Genomic DNA, 19,360 nt, shown 5'->3' with positions numbered 1-19,360 from the left:
CAGAGTAGCTTTGTCTTCTGGTGGTCCAAGAACTTGTGGAGCCAGCTCATACTGATTAGCTAAATTCAGTGACTTTGGATAGTCAGTAATGAAGTTCTTTTGCCATTGGAGAACCTTCCCTTCTTCTCTTTTGCTAACTTACAGAACAGACCTGTCAGACAGGGAGAACGGATGTCTCTGAGCCACGTGGCACTTTAAAACTTCCTTCTCAGCAGCTGGGAGGAACAGGGGAATTTCCTCAAAGTATCCCTGCAGCTGCAGGATTTGGACGCCTTGAAAGTCAGGCTGGTGGTGATCTCAGAGGCAACCCTTTGGACAGGACTTCATATATTTAGAGAATTTGAAACAAAAACTTCTCTACTATAGCCTGCTGGGACATCAGTGTCCTTTATCATTGGATAATGGAGCTAATTCATAATCAAAGGACAGTAATCTTACAGGATACTCCTTGGAGCTACCAAGCAACTTATTTATAAATCATATAGAATTATCTCCAGCAGTTTTTATTCTTATATTAATGTACAAAATAAAACGTTTACAGACAAATCCTCCAAGGTGCAAAATATCCATCTATCATAACCTAACAGTTTAGCTTTTAAGTCCATTGCAAAATGCATTACTTTAGAGTATGGATGTCACAAATGTGTTTTCATAGGGACTCAACAGTTACTGATCATCTTCATAGAACCATAAAATGGTAGCAGAGGAGATTCCTTAGGAAGTAATAGGAGGAGATTCTTAAGGATAGGATAAACAGTTTACCAATCTTCTTCCCGCATAATTTTGATAAATTTAGAAAACTCAGAAACATTTTCCCATAGTCCTTGGTCTTCATCTGCCATCCTTCCTTCAAGTTTTCTGCTTATCTTTCTAACAGAACTTAACAGTATTAGAAGCCTATTATTTTTTAGTTTGTTCTCTTATACCGGTAAATAGGCAAGCTAATAATTATTTCAAATGTCACTTTGTATATACATGGGAAAATGGCTACGGATGTCTTCCTTTTTGTTAAGTTTTAAGACCTTGCTGCTGTAGTATATCTAGGCCTTCAACACATTTCTTTAATGGTGAACTATGACCTACATTGAAACTTAAGCACGGTTGGAAAATAACATACAAAGTTGGCTTTCAATATCTCAGCACCAAAGCGACTGCAGTAAGGCTCTGATACTGTACGTGGAAAAGGTTAATTCTTATTGAGCACTAGCTATGTTTATCAGCCTGCCATTCCTTTTATCTTCGCTTTAACTGAACTGAGTATTTCTTCACATGGCTTTGTTTGTGCTCTCAGCCCTTTGGTGTGCCTGCTTAACTGAATCGGAGGGCTGGACGGGGAGGCCACGACTTACCAATAAGATTTAATTATGAGTGCAGATATGAACAAGATTTAGACTATTAAGCCTTGCACTTCAAAAAAACTTTTAACATATTTTGCCTTTAAATCTTTTATCACCTGCAAAAATTAATTAAGTGCAGATGTAGCAGGTTCGCTTTGGATGCCAGGGTTCATTTCCTGTCTATGCTTTGTCAGACAACCTATTACACCTCCTCATGAACTGGAGGCAAACTGAAAACGGGGCTCATAAATCACCAGTCAGCTCTCCTTCGCCCTTTCCTGGGCTGGTCCTTTTGTATGGGCAGATCTCCAGCTCATTATTCATGAATATACTATAGACAACATGCCAAGTGTCATCTGCATTTAAACAAACCATTTGTTAAACAAATTATAACTGTATTGTGTAAGAATGGATCATGTTAAAATGCAAGACTAATCTAATGCCTGTGACTTTTAATCACTCGGGGTCCCTGCCGGGAGTCATCCCAAACTGGCATCCACGATCCGAGCTCTTTTCAGAAAGAATGACATGCTGACTTGTTTTAATAATACCACTGTTGCACAACAAGCAACATGATTGCTAACCAAGGGAAGTGGCCAATTGGTTACCAAAGCAACAGCATTCTTTCCAGCACATCTGACTGCTTAAAGTCTATATTCTGTAGGGAAAAGTAAATTCAGGTTCTGTTGGGTTATTTTAACTGTGGAAGTATCAATTCATTTAAGGATCATAAAAGTTGCCCTGATCTGCGCCTTCTTCTCATTAAATTGCAGTTAACACCATGAAAGTGAAACGTGAATGTTTATGGTTTCAGAACTGCAATCCTGAATTTAATGAGTTTCCACATTCAAAGGAAACCCGCCCTTCAGTTGTTTGCAAGTGCTAAAAGCAAGACAACCTAACAGAGAAATACAAATGCACTCCCTTTTATCTCGAGTCATTGAAAATGCAGCTCTGGCCAGGAATACATACCAGATCTACAATCAATATCTTGCTTATATTTAGTTGGTCTCTCAAGTATTTGGCGGTAATTGCAACTGAATTAAAAAAGCAGAACCCCCTGCGGAATAGAGAAGAACAGAGAAATAAGAAAGCAAATCAGCCGGGAAAACCATTATAAATAATGTTCAGAGCATTTTTAAAAATGCTATATGATCTCTGAAGCCATAAATCTGCTTCTGGGAGTACCTCGCAAGATTTTTCATTCCATCTGCTAACAATTAGAGGCTTCAGAGACATGCACGGGGCAGGTGACTGCCAGGAACCGTGGCGCTCGGAGATGGGCAACAGTCCCTGGTACTTACATGGCTGTGGATTCTTCAGCGTGATGGCCTGGGGGCCTCACAACAGCAAAGCCATTCTGTAAGAACAAGGTAAGTTTCCAACAATCAGATACGGGAGGACTGCTTGGAGCTCCGCGTACGAGCGCACCAGGCACACACACAAAGACTGAAGTCGTTGGAGGCTTCAGAGCTCGTTTTCTGGCCCCATTACCATTTCATAAAATGAACAGAAATAATACAAACGGTCACATTTTCTTCGATGGTACCTCAAGAAGGAGGCTCCCACAGAGCCAAGGGATTTGGGGGTTGTACCTAGCTGGCAAATGTGCACGTCAGCTGTGAAGACTAGCATAATACATTTTCAGAACAACTTCTTATTTTATGACACCAACATCCCACAGAGGGAGAAGAAAGTCACTCTTGGAGCAGGTTTGGGTCAAAGTTCGGAAAAACCAGGGAAAATCCAAAGTGAAAATTCGTTCGCTGGATTCCCTCAATGGTTCTTTCCACTGCAGTGTCAGCGAAATGATAGATTTACACTCACACACTCACACACACACAAAAGAAACCCCAGAAAGGTGAAAAAGAGAACAATGGAGAGCCCATATTTCTTCCAGTCTATAAATTTGGCTTGGATGACTGCCAAGACTTGCAACTTTATTGGATTCTCTAAGTCAATTTCTAGCCCATGTTCTGGAATTTTATAAAGAATTCCAGGGCTGAGTAGCAATCAGATCTATCCCTGATCAAGGAATGCCTTAACCTCCAGATGAAGGTGTTGGAATGCATCACGCGGGAAGCCGAGGTAACTCCAGCATGAAGGAAGGCAGGGGTCTATAAATCCTTGCAGAGCCAGCATGCTCAGGAAGGTTGGGTTGCTTGACGTGAAAAGAAAATCATTTATCAGGTGGTTCACACCACCTTTCACTTAACTATGATTCAAGTAACTTGCTCAAAAGACAATGTTTCTTTAATATACAAACCTAAAACTTTTGAAATAATTTTACTAGAGCCCAGGGATATTTTTTTTCCCAAATCTTGCTACAAACACAAAGATAATATCAGGAAAAATTATCTATTACCTAGGACTTTAAGTATACATACATTCTTCTAGAATGTTTTGGTAATCAACACACATGAGTTAATTTGTTATATTTTGATGAGCACATATATACTGATTAACTCAGAAGCAAATTAGAAGTCAAATAACACAAAATCAATTATTAATCTACAAGTGGTGATATATTCCCTATTCTTCTTATTAAGGTACTTCCTATCTGTCTGATATATATGATAAATATGAAAGAAATTAAAGGGCTTATGAGAATAGATAATTCAGTAAAGATTCAGATAAGTGCAATATATTTTATTGGAGGAAACAGGGTGAAAATAACAACAAATAGAATAAAGCCAATATAATTAGCATGTAACAATCTTATAATTAAACTAGAGGTCCAGTGCACAACATTTGTGCACTCAGGTCGGTGGGGTTGGGGGGGAGGGTCCCTCAGCCTGGCCTGTGCCCTTTCGCAGTCTGGGAGCCCTCGGGGGGTGTCTCTGTGGGGAGCAGGCCGAAGCAGACCGTCAGACATCTTTAGTGCTACAGCGGAGATGGGCACCACCGCTACACTCGCCAGCCTTCAGCCTGGCTTCTGGCTCCCCTGTGGGAGCACACTGACCACCCGGGGGCAGTTCCTGCATTGAGCATCTGCCCCCTGGTGGTCAGTGCGCATCACAGCGACCGGTCATTCCACCGTTCGTTTGATTTGCATATTACCCTTTTATTATATAGGATTAACATTAAAAATGATATTGTACTATTCAATTTAAAGTGCTACCCTTTATGGGTAAAGGGCATGTCTAGAAATAGAAAGAAAAAAATGCAGTGATTAATTAACCATAAGAAAAAATATTCAACTTATATTAGTAATCAAATAAAAGCAGATGAGAAGCCCAATAGAAAGACATTTTTTTCCAACCAGGAAACTGGAATTTTTAAAAATATACTAAGCTGACAATGGAATTGCGCCTTATAGATTCATAAGTGCTGCTTACAGAAAGATAATTTATTACTGCCTTTCTGGAGAATAACCCACCCCTAGGTATCTAGAGCCTTAAAATATTTATATAACCTTTGAATATATACGTAATATAAGAATAAGTGATCTACCTAAAGGATTTTTGCCCTAAAGGTATTATTAATTGTAGACAAGTATCTATGTAAAAGATAATGTTTTATTTACAATAGGAAAAATGGGAATTATCTAAGTTAACTAATAATAGAAGAATGTTTATGTGAATTATGCTACATCTACACCACAGAAAATTAGGCAGTCATTAAAATTTTGTTATTATAAATATTTAGTGAACAGAAATACTTATAAATTTTAGAAGTATTAGTGTTAAAAATAATATATACAGTATGATATATCTAAATGACAGTATTATGTGGGTTATTTTTAATTGCTAATTTCATGTCTTTTCCAAATGGTTTTACAACAAACATTATTTCACAGTCGGAAAAAAACACATGAAACAAATAGAAAGTGGAGAGGTAGATTTTAATGGGTCTTAGAAAGTGTTGTGCTCAAAAAGGCTGAAAAATGATGTACAGGGTATTCTGGGCAGGAGGGAAAGCATGAACAATGGCTCAGAAGAAAGGATTTTGGAAAATATTATGTACAGGAAATCAATATAAACAGAGATCGTGTTAAAGAACAAAATGGAAATGAAATCATATAGGTCATTAGTTGGTTTATTGAGAACAAATAGAATTTGAACTCCATCTTCCTTTTTTCTCTTTCAGCCAAATTCCTTGAACAAAGAAAGGGTCTGCCTTTCACTTTATAGTCTTTCACAGTAACCGCCACCATTCTGCTAAACTGCTTCCAAACCTGCTTCATTTGGGGTTGACAAGTGTCTTCTTTTTGCCAATAACAAACCTTTTCTCAGTCACCATGAGCCACCTAAACCCTGCAGTGTGCTCTGAGAAATGATAAACTCCCCTACCTTTTCCATGTCTTTTCTGAATACCCCCTTTCCTTAGCAGAAACCTGGCAAGGCTGCTTCTCCTGTAATCTACCTGCTCAAGTGGTAGCTCCTTCCTCTCTGATACCTCACACACCTGCCTGCAGCAGGCGGAGCTGGTTTTCCCCTTGTTCCTCACGGCTGCTCTGAGAGCATAAACCCCACTGCACCCGCCAACCCCCATAACACTCTCTTGTGAAAAAGGATTAGATCACCCAGGAAGAGAGAAGACAGAACACAATACGATGACAGATTGCGCTCTGGACCAGCCCGCTCCCTTTCCCACCTGTTACACTAGTATCTATCCCATCACCTGCAGTTAGGATTCCATTCCCTCCTACTTTCCCACTATAATTTATGTCAAGTTCCCAATTATATATATTTCATTAAGATTTAAATACGCTCAAGTTTCTGCCATCTTGAAAATAAAATTATACATTAACCAAGATACTACAAATATATTCATCTTTAGCCCCATTGATCCTTCCACGTACCACTCTTTTCATCCCCTTTAGCAACCAAAATTCTTCAAAGGGCGGTCTACCTTGCTTTTTCATTTCTCCTTTTCTTCTCCTCTGCCTTAGTCACCAATCTCTACTTTCTCCTCATCCATTAGTGCACTGAAGAAGTTTTACTAAGGTCACCAATGGCCTCCATGTCGCCAAATCCAGTGACATTTTTATGGTCTCAGCCTATTTGGCTCCTCATTAACTTTCAACATATATTAGCTACACCTTCCATATTAAACACTCTTCTCTTGGCCTCTGTGACTGCATATTCTCCTGCTTTCCTTACTCTCTTCACTTCCCAATCCGTCTCCCTGGAAGGCTCACTCCTCAGCCTGCTCATTAAATACTGAAGTTATTCAATACATTATCTTAGACTTCTCTTTTCTTTCTACCTTTACTTCATAGGCAATGCCACCACTCTCATGTATTCCATTACCACCTATCACCAGATACTTCACAGATATCTATTTCCAGGATGAATACTCCACTGAGCACCAGACCAAAATATCAGCCCATGTATTCAATATTTGTAGTTGGATATCCCAAAATCACTTCAAATTCAACATATCTTTTCCCAGCCTTCTCTAACTTACCAATGTTACCATGATTCATCCACTCTCTGAAGTCAGGAACCTTTTATCCTGAGTTATCCTTAATGGCTCCTCTCCCTGGCCTTCCTCCATCTCATTTTAATTGATGACCAATTCCTGTTGATTTTGCTTCTAAATGCCACTCAAATCTATGTACTTATATCTATATCTGCCCCTTGAATATTTTGCCTTCTGAATTTCTGTCTGTCTCTCCATCAGCTTCCAGTATTTACTCTTAGTGATTTCAATCCACATGGACACTTCATTCAATACCCTGATGTCTCAGTTCTCTGACTTCTCACCGTCAATAAATTTGTCTTTTGTTTACAGTCATACTCCTTGACCTTACCATTACCAGTAAAACAACTCCTCCATAATTCAATGTCAAACATCTATCTTTCCTACTATCCTATTTTCCAGCTAATGCCTCAAGTGCATTGAGACTTCCAATCAATTGATCTTACTTAACTGGTACTGTCATTTACCCCACCACCATGTTCACTTCCCTCCTCTCTGGACTTCAGGGTCCAGTATATTCACTTCCTTGTATGTACTTTCAGACACCCTGTCCCTTTTACCCTCCAACATACACCTCTGGTCTTTCATAATCTGCTCTGGCTACCATAGTGAAATACCACAGGCTGGGTGGCATAAATAACATACATTTATTTCTCTAGTTCTGGAGGCTGGAAGTTGAGATTGAGGTCTAACAGGGTTCGGTCTCTGTTGAGTGCACTCTTCCTGGTTTGCAGATGTTTGCCTTTTCCTTGAAGTCCTCACATGGCCTGTCTTCTGATGCACTTGCAAAATTGGGAGAGGGAGAGGGAAAAGGAAAGGGAGAGGTAGGAGGCAGGAGGACACTCTGGTGTCTCTTACTCTTCTTATAAAAACACCGACCCTATCAGATTAGAGTCCCATCCTTATGACCTCATGCAACCTTTATCACTTTCACACAGACCCTATCTCCAAATGGGGCTTCAACATATACATTTGGGGTGACACAAACCTCTAGTCCACAGCATACTTTCAGTCACTTTGTCCCATTTTCCTTCAACATATTTCCCTGGTAAAACTACAACACTGATTAAGAACCACTCACATCTGCTCTGTTCCTGCACCTAAGCATATATATAAAAGGAACATAGCCAGTCTTCCTTTAAATTCATGATTACAAACCTCAAGTAGGCTCTTCAGGACACCCAGAAATCACACTGTATTTTGTAGTCAATTAACTCTTCTTTCAGAAGAGTATTTCTATCTTCTCTTTTTTCAAATCTCCATTAACCCTTGCTCAGTCTTTACCCCTTGCTAATGACTTTGCTTCTTATTCCACTTAGAAAATAAAAGCAATTAGAATAAAACTTCCTCATCTTTCCATAATAAAATCTACCCTTCTTTCCCCACCATTCCCTGATCCTAAGAGCCATTAAATCCCCCGAGTATTTAATGGCACCCCCTCTGACCTATTCAAGGACACCTCACCTATAGTTTTCCCCTCTCTCTCTGGTACCATCAGTGTTTTCCTAGATTGGATTGTTGCCACCAGAGTAAAAAACATATAAGTATCTCCTCTTAATAAAAACAAATCAAGCTCAGCTGGCAGGGCTCAGTTGTTGAGAGTCAACCTATGAACCAGGAGGTCACAGTTTGATTCCTGGTCAGGGCACATGCCTGTGTTGTGGGCTCAATCCCCAGTGGGGGTTGTGCAGGAGGCAGGCAATCAATGATTCGCTCTCATCATTGATGTTTCTATCTCTCCCTCACCCTTCCTCTCTGAAACCAATAAAAAATATTTTAAAAAAATCAAAATAGCCATAACTGGTTTGGCTCAGTGGATAGAGCGTCAGCCTGCGGACTGGAGGGTCCCAGGTTCAATTCCAGTCAAGGGCATGTACCTTGGTTGTGGGCACATCCCCAGTAGGGGGTGCCTATGAACCAGGAGGTAGGATGTTTCTAACTCTCTATCCCTCCCCCTTCCTCTCTGTAAAAAATCAATAAAATATATTTTTTTAAAAATCAAAATAACAAATAACGGTATTATACATGGTATGGCAAAAGTAGGTTTACAGTTGTTTGTATAAAAATATAATATACAAAAATAAACTCTGTTTTTGTATACTCACAACTGTAAATCTACGTTTGCCCACCTCTGTATTATAATGCTATAATGTAACATATAATACATAACAATCATATTTGCAAAAATAATGTGATAAATAATAAGCTCTAATGTTTTTTACTCTTTTAATCCTAACAACATCTGAGGGCAGATAATATTATCCTCACTTCATAAATGAAACAATCCAGTCATAGGAAGATTAAAGAACTTGCTTAAAGTTTATAACCAGCAAGTGACAGTACTGGGATTCTACCCTAGACAGGTTGGCACCGGAAGCAGGTGCGTTTAATAAAAACAAGCATTGAAGACTGGCTGCACTATACAACCTGGCCTCTGCACACTTAAGCTTCACCTTGCACCACTATCCACTTTGCTTTCTCCACTCCAGCCTTTGCACGTGCTCCTAGCTCAATGTAGAATGTTCTCCACTTAGCTCTGCCCTCCTTTCACCGGGATAACACCTGCTTATCTGCCCATTTCCATTCCAACATCACTTCCCCAGGGTTTCCCTGAGCCTGGGCAGGTCCCAAGCAGGTTCCTCTGTTTATGCTCTTAAAGATCTGCCAACCCGTATTTCTGAGAATGTGTCTTAGTTTGTAATGTTATACTGGTCACTGCAATTGATTTATTTGTTTTCTTATCAATTATTGTGATTTATGATTTATGTCCACACCCCTGCTTCCCACAGTGGGGTCACCACTTCATGACTCAGTTTTATAATCTGTACTTACACGGTGCAGGGCACTCAGCCAGAGATCGGTAAAGAATAAAATAGATGTGAATAGATGCTACCCCGGCTCTTGTTCCTGTGGCCACTCCTGTGCTCTGACCTCGGCTGCCTGCCTTCTCTCAAGGGTCCCAGCGTTTGCAGGCCTGCTTTTTTGTGGGAGGTTGCCTCTTAAACTTCCTAGCATCTTCTTTCTTATACATAAAACACTTTATTCCTTAAGGTTAATGGTCTTTGATTCAATGAACTATTGTGGAAAGTGCTTTAAAATAAGATATTATTATTATTATTACAGAATTATCTGATTTTCACACTGGATTTTGGACCTCTTGACAAGGAATTTGTTTTGTAATTTTCTGTACCCTTTAATGTCATGTGCAAAGATTTACTGTATATGATATCACTTGAACCAAAATCATCCTTGTCTCAAGAATATTCAAGGGATGTTTCTGAATGAGCATTTTAAATATATAATTTTCTGTCTTTTAAAATAATTTAATAACCTACTAGCCTCACAAAATATATAAAAACTTGTATATGATAATAAAGGATTCAGTGGCTCAGCTTACTTTCTCATCTAATGCTAGTAATCATTTACTTTTGTAAAAAATATTGTTTTCTCAAACTTTAGAGTACATAGGATGTTTCCTCTTTTAAGTTGTGAACATCTGACTTTAGTAGTAAAACCTCCAAATGATTCCACACAATTTTAATGTTTTTCTACTTTACTCTATGCAATCTGCTTTATATTTTTTCAAAGTTATGAAGACCAAGCAGTTAATCTAAACAAATGCATGCTAATGCACTTTTCTGTGAATGTATATCAATTTAATGATGATGTAATTTTTATCTTAATATTCTAATTTATGAAAATTCTTTTAAGTTTTAGATTCTCTTCAGTCACGAATATCACTAATCATAGAGCTCTCTGGCAGTATTTTACCATCACTGAGTAACAATTAGTGTTTAAAGTACTGAGTGTGCTCACATTCTTATTTGTTGTTGTTGGTTACATTAGTGTTATGGATGTTTCTCCTCAAGACAAGGATGTGTTTTCTGATGTCCTAAGGGCTAATGCAAGAGACTATCTCCTCACCATATATAGCTAGGTGACATCCAAGGAAGGGAGTAGGATTTTGCATGTAAAAATGAATGTGGCCCTAGCTGATATGGCTCAGTGGACAGAGCTTCGGCCTGGGGACAAAAGGGTCCTGGGTTCCATTCCAGAAGGTCATGTACCTTGGTTGCAGGCTCCTCCCCTGCCTGGGCCCTGTTGGGGCACGGGCAGGAGGCAACCAAAAGATGTGTTTCTCTCATATCGATGTTTAGCTCTGTCTTTCCCTCTCTCTTTCACTCTTCCTAAAAATCATTGGGAAAATATCCTTGGGTGAGGATTAACAAAACAAAAAAGGTGAATTTGAATGGGAAGGAAAGGAGTCCAATCATTCTAGACTAATCTGTCTATTTGCATAACTGATGATGTTTTCACTTTCTAATAAACTTTACCAAAATATCAACTATATTTGTGAATTCCACAGTCAAACCCTCCCCAGGAAAGTAAAGAATAGGCAGTAAGCACATCACTAGAAGCACTTTAAACGTTCACTGTTTTACTCCACCTGACCAAAGTTCAGATTCCTCTCCATAAACTCTGTTTATTGTCATGGCCCTGATGGAAACTGAAAATTAGAAAAGTAGAAAATAATCTTAATATCTTAGTTGTTGCATTCATTAAGATAGTCTCATGGACAGCAGAAATGCACATTTTCTAACATCCCCATGGTCAAGTGGGTATTCAATGGATAATAAGAAGCAATACTAATTCCAACTTATAGAGGGTAATTTAGGTTTCAGAAATCATGATAACCATGGCCTAATCGCCACTGAGAGAGATGTAGAAAGTGAAGAACATGTATACATTGTACAACAGAATCAAGCAATATATACAGAATCCAGAAAGAGAAAAGCAAAGATTTATAAACTCTTAAAATATTAAGCGATGAACTAGAGTTTAAACTACTTATAATATCCAGTAGGCCCAACAGCCACTTACTAATTTTGATTGATTTATTCTTTATGAAAGCACAACTGCATAGTACAGAAAGTCTGTGTGATAAACTGGTAATCGATTGTGTTATTTTGTTAGCAGTAGTTGATCAACTTTTAGCTTTTAACTTAATTTATAAAATGTAACTCTAGTTTGGGAAGCTACAAGAATAAAAACAAAGAAATCAGTCCTGTTGAAAATATTTTATATATAACTTCCTAAAATCCAAGAATAATTGAGCATGTCATGGAATTCTGTTTTTAAAATTTCTCTTTTAGTGCATTGCTAATTTAGAGTTTAGTAATTTACCTCCCAATGCCTAAGTATTACCAACTAAAGTATTTCTGAATGTACTAAAGTATCAGTCCTCAATGAAATATGTATAAAACCAAGCATAGCATGGAAAAACTAGCATCTTGTGGAATGCCTATGATGGTTCATTTGAACTTGACTGAACTTTGCTTCCCTTCCAAATGGTGCCGGTTACACTCATCATAGAGGTATGAGATTCTTTTGGCTAACAAAACTGAAAATTTTCAGAGGCAATTGTTCAGTGTCCCTGTTCATATCACTGGACGTTAAAATTTTAAGGTCAGATCATAAATGAAAAAATGAGTGAATGCTACTTCCCCTCCCCCCCGACTCTGCTAATGAATTGGGGATATAGATGATCAGAAACCAACTCAGGAGCAGAGAAAGAGAAACAGACATCGACTCCTTCTCCTTGCTTTCCCCACATGTTGACCTTGTAGGAGCCTGTACAACAATTGTCTCCGGTTCTACTTTTCAGGGATGACCCAGGCATAGCAGCATCGTAAATGACCTGTTACATAACCTGCTATCTAGAGTTGACCGTCATGGATACGATACAGCTAATCATTTTTTTTAAATGTATTTTATTGATTTTTTACAGAGAGGAAGGGAGAGGGATAGAGAGTTAGAAACATCGATGAGAGAGAAACATCGATCAGCTGCCTCCTGCACACCTCCCACTGGGGATGTGCCCGCAACCACGGTACGTGCCCTTGACCGGAATCGAACCTGGGACCTTTCAGTCCGCAGGCCGACGCTCTATCCACTGAGCCAAACCGGTTTCGGCCGATACAGCTAATCATTTGTTCAACATGCCTTATAAGGCACTCCCCCCTTATCCGTGGGGGACACGTTCCAAGATCCCAGTGAAATCTGAAACTGCAGATAGTACCAATCCCTCTGCATATTGTGTTTTCCTATAATAGTAATTATAATAATACAATATTATAATAATAGGAAGATAATATACTTATGACATAGTTTATAATCCACTTATAAATTAAACGCAGTAAGAGATTAACACTATAACTAAAAAAAAATAGGATAATTATAACAATATACTGCAGTAGCAAAAAGTTATGTGAAGGTTCTCTCTCTCCCTCAAAATATCCTATTGTACTGCGCTCACCTTTTCACTTAAAGGAAGCACTCTATGCTTCTCTTTGTCATATCCAAATTGCCAGCATCACTACTCTGGCACTTGGAGGCCATTATTGAGTAAAATAAGGGTCACGTGAGCAAAAGCACTGCGATGCCAGGACAGTGGACCTGATGCCCCCGATGGCTCAGTGACTAACAGGTGGGGAGCGAGCACTGCGTGGGCATGCTGCCCAAAGGGGTGGTCCCCATCCTGTGCAGGAAGGAGCAGGGCGGCGTGAGCTGTCTTCTCGCTACTCCCACTGAGCACAACTTAACATTTCTCAATTGTTTCTGTTCGGAATTTTTCATTTAGTATTTTTGGACCGCAGTTTACTGCAGATAACTGAAACCACAGGAAGAGAAACTGTGGGCCAGAGGGGATGGATGACTGGACCAGCTCCCACGGAAAGCTCCTATTAAACAGCGACTGCAGATCCTTGGCATATTCTGAAGTCTCCTCTTCAGCTACATTGATATCTGTGACGAAAAACAGTCCCACAGGATTTCTAAGCTTTATTTTGTTGCAATAAAATCTTATTTAGAAATAAAAGAAGTGCATTATGTCTACTACACATCATAAATAGTTGGTTTGCCCTACCATGTCCGTCTTCAAGAGAGGATGAAATGATACCATCTTAGGGATCTACGACTTTATCCACTTGTGCTCAGTTTCACAAGTCTATAAGAAATGCTGTATACTCTCCTTATTGTTAATTCCGTATGTAAACATATAAAATCTAGGTCTGAGATTCTTTCTGGGATTGAATAGGAATATGAGGATAAAATACGGTACTGAAAATACTTGAACACTCAGTCAATAGGTATCACCTAAAGATATCCGAACCATTCGTAAAATTTTACATTCAAATTAGTGTATCAAGCCTTCCGGGTCCTCCAAAACTGCAATTCACTGGGATGCATAATATTTTGGAATATGCTAATATACTCCTCAAAACCAGTTAACTTTAGTCTTTAAAAGGGGCTTTCTAAATAGACAGTTTGCTTTCGAACCAATGCTATTAATCTGCATCCACAGAGGGGAGAAACATTTCACAAAGAAAGTTTGTCTCTCGCATCCTAGAATCTGGGAGGTTAAAGGAAGCAGGGAGATCTGCCAAGAAAGGAATAACGGACATATGGGAATACCATTCTGTTTCTTTGAGTGAGTCCGAGGGAGCCAGGAAAACAGGAGCCCAGCAATAGCAGTTTAACTGAATGGTGGAACCCAAAGCACAAGCACAGCTGCCAGCCCTTCCTCCGGAAGAATGCAGAAGGACGGAGCTTGACGACAGTGCTGGAGAGCAGTTCTGAGGAAGCCTGGCATCGGTGGCCCCTAATGCCCACAGCCTTGAGCTTGGCAGAGATGTGGCTACAGATAGGAATAAACACGTTCGAGGAGAACCAATCTCCTGGTGGAAGGGAGACAGGGCATGTGATGGTGCTTATGTTACACGATGTAACTTGAGCCTTGAATGAAAATAATAACAATGGAATAATTATGAAGAAGTTTTTGTTGTGAGTGTGGTGAGGGGAAGACATCAGGATGTGGGTCGTGGTAAGGCAATAATAACCCACTGAAAGCAATTTGTTTAGTTTATCAACCAGTGGTTTCAGTTGACAAGATGCCCAACAATTTAATTCTTTTAACTTTTAACAACATGACTGGTTTTTGGACCACAATGACCGAAAAAAATCAGGTATTTTTCATCACATACAAAAGAGCCTCAGTATGAAAACTTTCTGAAAACAAGAAAGTAGGGCAAAGAGTTTATGCTTTTTTTCTTTAAGAACCAGAATAAAAACAACACATTTTTAAGACAGATAATCAGAGTCTTCCAAGACTATAATAACACAAAATAATAGCATGACATTATAATAATAGTAGTTATAATAATATGATATTATAATAATAGGAAGATAATAGTAATGACCAAGACCTGAGCACAGATGCTACTGAGGGGAAAAGACTGTATCAATAAATGTCCTTTGGTAAGGTCACAGTTGTCATTATACTCACATATTACTATAGCAGATTTGCATTTAATCAGTGGTAGTTTCTTGGTATCTTTTGGTACATACATTTACTCATTTAGATACATGAAATTTCAAAAACTTTTAGAGTAGCAATGTACATTCTATAGCTATTGTCAAAATTTCTAAATTTTATGTACACAAGTTTTAACTTTGGCCATATCATCCTTACTATAATTGTAAGTTTTCTTCTTCCATTAAATTCTAATTCTCCATCACCATACACTATAACAAAAATAGCTACAAACAACTAAATTGGTATATTTAGTAAAAAGTAGGCAACTGGCTTGGCTGGCATGATTCCGTGATTAAGTATCGACCTATGGGCCAGGAGGTCATGGTTTGATTCCTGGTCAGGTCCATGCCCGGGTGGTGGGCTCGACCCCCCAGTGTGGGGTGTGCAGGAGGTAGCTAACTGAATAAAATTTCAACCAAATGAATTAAATTATGTAGTATTAAGTACATAACAAGATCCTGCAGAAACAACACCAGATCAATTGACCAGTCTTTTTTCATGCTGTGTGTGTGTTTACGTGTGTGTGTGTGTGTGTGTGTGTGTGTGTGAAATTTACTGCCATATGAAATTACAGTGATGTAGAATACTATGTCCTCCAAGTGTGTTTGCTGTATACAATTTAGACACTGGTATCAAAAAACAAAACTCTTGCCATGGCCAGTGTGGCTCAGTTGGTTGGAGTATCTTCTTATACATCACAACGTGGCAAGTTTGATTCCCCATCAGAGCACATACCCAGGTTGTTAGTTTAATCCCCAGTCAGGGCATGTATAGGAGGCAACCAACAGATGTTTCTCTCTCTTACTCTCTACCTTCCTCTTTCTCCAAAACCAATAAAAACATATTTTTTAAGGCAAAACACTTTTGTAAAGATGGAAAGAAAAAAGCAAGGAAAAACCTGCATTATAGATGACAAACCAGCAGGTAACAAATGTAATACTATCAAAGATTAAAAAAAACACAAATTAGTTGGAAGATTTTTTTCCCTATTATATAACATTTGCTCTATACTGCAAATATAGAAAATATAGCAGCAGAAAATCTTGTAAGTAAATGTAAAATTTGAGAGTGGAATTTATTTCAGGAATTATTCTTTCCCATCTAAGTTATTTTAAAACTATCATCAGGACTTTGACTAAAAGTGTAAAGTAGGTGTCAGGGACTGAGCGAAGCTCAGCAAGGTTTAGAGAGAAGAGAGCTGTAGACAGATTCTGAGGGCATGTGCAGCACTTCTTAGTCAGTATGAGCTAAACCACATACAAGTAATGAAATCTGGACAGCGCAGAGCCAAGAACCAGACGAAGAGGCTGGACTGGGCAGATCCAATTACCATAGGGCAGGCACTTAAAACTACAAACTAGAAAGTGAAATATTAACCATCAGAAAAGCAGGTGGGCAGAATAAAACTAAGGGGAAGCAGATTGCGCAGCAGAATCATCGCGGGCCAACTAACCAAAGGGTCTCAATCTCTGAGCAAATAAGAGTAATAGGCAACCTCACCTTTTAATCAGAGACTTGCAAAGTATTTGTATACCTGTCATTTTTCTGAGGTCTAAATAATCCCATAAGTAGACTAATTAAGGGAGTTTTCATAAAAAGCTGGAGCACTTGGAAGTGAGCAGGTCAAGAACAAGGCAGTTTCCCATAAGAGTAAGCATGTAGCTGCCAAGGTTTCCCCCTTTCTCTGATGTCTGGGGAGCCATTCACAGTGCAGACAGTAATTAAGTAACATATTCGTCCTCACCTTCATTCAAGTTGAATAATCAAATAAAGTAATAAGTCAATGTGCCCCTTTTCTAATCACTGGCATTTGCTTCTTATGAGTGAGTGTGAGAGATAAAACTGGGAAGAGGTGAAACAGACCTTCAACATCCTCTAAAAAACAGATTTGTTTTAGAGATTCACACATAATTTAGAAGAAAAAGGCATGTACAAAACTTCAGTTCTGCAATAGTAACAATATAATACAAAATAAACCAAAAGAAACATGCTTTTCTTTAATTGATTAAGAACTTTGGACACAAAGAAATATTTAAAAGAATTAAACTAAAACAAAACATGCAAACAAAAAGAACCCCTTCAGAGCCTCTACTTGTTTTTAAATACAATGCTTAGCATATAATCAAATATTACAAGACACACAAAGCAGCAAAATAATGAGAGGTAAAATAAAGTAAAAAATAAGGTAATAGAAACATACAGGTGACTCAGAACTATCAGATAAAGATCTATATATATAAAAGCCTAAGCAACCAGCCGACCAGCTGACTGGCCAACTGGCTGGTAGCTATGACACACACTGACCACCAGGGGGCAGACGCTCAACGCAGGAGCAGAAACCACAGGCATGGAAACATGGAACAGACTGATGAATCTCAGAGGGAATGGGGGAGGGAGGAGGGCGGAAAAACATTAACCAAAGATCTTATATGCATACTAGAGGCCCAGTGCACAAATTCGTGCACTGGCGGGGTCCCTTGGGTCTGGCCTGTGGGGATCGGGCCGAAACCGGCTCTCTGACATCCCCCAAGGGGTCCTGGATTGCGAGAGGGCATAGGCCAAGTCTGTGCACCAGGCCTCTGGTTTTTAAATAATTATGATAAACATTTTAAAGAATCTGTAGGAAAAGATGGTGAAGAGAGATATAATAGTGAAAAGAAGGAGCATTTCAAAAGCGATCTGCAGGCTGTAAAAAAGATAATTAACCAGTAATATTAAAAGTGAAGAGTACACTCTGTGAAATGAAAAAACATTTGAATGGGATTAATGGCAGCTTGGGTGAAACAGAAGACAAAAACAATAAACTTGATTATAGGGCAAGAGGAATTATCCAAATAAAAGTACAGAGAAACAGAGGATATAGAGAAAGGAGTAGAATAAAATATTTTTTTAAATGTTAGCTAAAAGTTCTCCAAATTTTATCAAAAATAACAAGCCACTGATACAGGAAACTCAATGAACTCCAAGCAAGATAAAAACTGAGAAAACCATGACTAATCACAAAGCTACAAAAAACAACAACAAAAACCCAAATATTTATTAAAAAGTATTAAAGACAGAGAGAGAAAACATGCACCAAATAATTCAATAAAGAGATTGATGATATGAATGACAGCTGATTTCTCATCATCAAAAAAAAAAAGGAAAAAAAGAAAAGGAAAAAAGATAACACTGGAAAAATATCTCTAAAGTTTGAAGTAATGGCCAATATGGAATTCCATGTCTAACGATAATTATCATTCAAAGATTAAAGAAAAAGAAAAACATTTTCTTATAAACCAAAGATGAATTTGTTGGCAGTAGAACTGCAATACAAAGAATGTTGAAGGAAATGCTTCTGACTGAAAGGAAATGATACTAGATGGAAGCCTGGATCTGCCCCCACATGAATACAGAAGGCTAGAAAGATTAAATATGTGGGCAAATATTAAAGGTATTTTATTAATTATCTTTATATCATAGATGTATGCACACATTTGGTCTCTCTCTCTCTCATACACAAACACATAAATACACACAAACACTTCGAACTTGCTTTGTAACTTACAGTGGTTGCCAAGTATAGACATTTGTGAAAACACATCATCTCTCAAAAATCTGTATATCTATTCAATGTACATTATATCTTGATTAAATAATCAGCCACATGATCTAATTTTGAAAAATCTCAAGTGATGACTAAAGTTTATAGCCATAAGCAGTGAGAATATTAAAAGGATGAATCTACATTGAATTTTGAGTACCTGTTTGTAGAAAGCAGAAGTCCCCCAAAAGATGTCCATGTCCCCAGATTCCGTGAATGATACTTTAAATGGCAAGAGACTTTACAGATATGATTAAGATCAAAGACCTTGAGGAAGAAAGGGCACCCAGCTTTATACAGGTGGTCCCATTCAAATCATATGCATTACAAAAGCTGAGAAACCTGCCCAGATATAGTCAAAGAGAGACACAATGATGGAAAACTGTCAGAAAAATGACAGCTGGGGAAGGGCCCTATGCCCTCTTGCTGACTCTATAAGGTAGGTGCCAAATGCCAAGAACAGAGCGATACCCCTAGGAGCTAAGAGCAGCCCCCAGCTGACATCTAGCCAGAAAGTGGGGACCTCAGTCCTCCAACCATGTGAAAATTAATTCTGCTGGCAAATGACTCAGCAAGGTAGCTGTATCAGTCTCATTGGGCTAAAATCAAGGTGTCAGAGGGGGCTGATTTCCAGGACGG

General features: G+C 38.6%; 1 protein-coding gene across 1 annotated transcript in view; it reads right to left on the bottom strand.

Moving 5' to 3' along the window:
• The window catches only part of HDAC9 (histone deacetylase 9), a gene marked incomplete at its 3' end in the record, with an annotated part of 846,383 nt that overhangs the window by 159,438 nt on the left and 667,585 nt on the right, over positions 1 to 19,360 (bottom strand). Inside the window, exons 19-20 of the mRNA XM_080665383.1 lie at positions 2,642 to 2,697; positions 2,310 to 2,397 (exon numbers count right to left, since the gene is read on the bottom strand). Coding sequence (XP_080521509.1) covers positions 2,310 to 2,397; positions 2,642 to 2,697 — 144 coding nt within the window. The remainder of the gene's footprint in view (positions 1 to 2,309; positions 2,398 to 2,641; positions 2,698 to 19,360) is intronic.

This window comes from Plecotus auritus (genome assembly GCF_963455305.1).
Source record: "Plecotus auritus genome assembly, chromosome: 4".
Classification (NCBI taxonomy): domain Eukaryota; kingdom Metazoa; phylum Chordata; class Mammalia; order Chiroptera; family Vespertilionidae; genus Plecotus; species Plecotus auritus.
The sequence above is the reverse complement of the archived record's forward strand: the minus strand, read 5'-3'. Positions and strand labels throughout refer to the sequence as shown.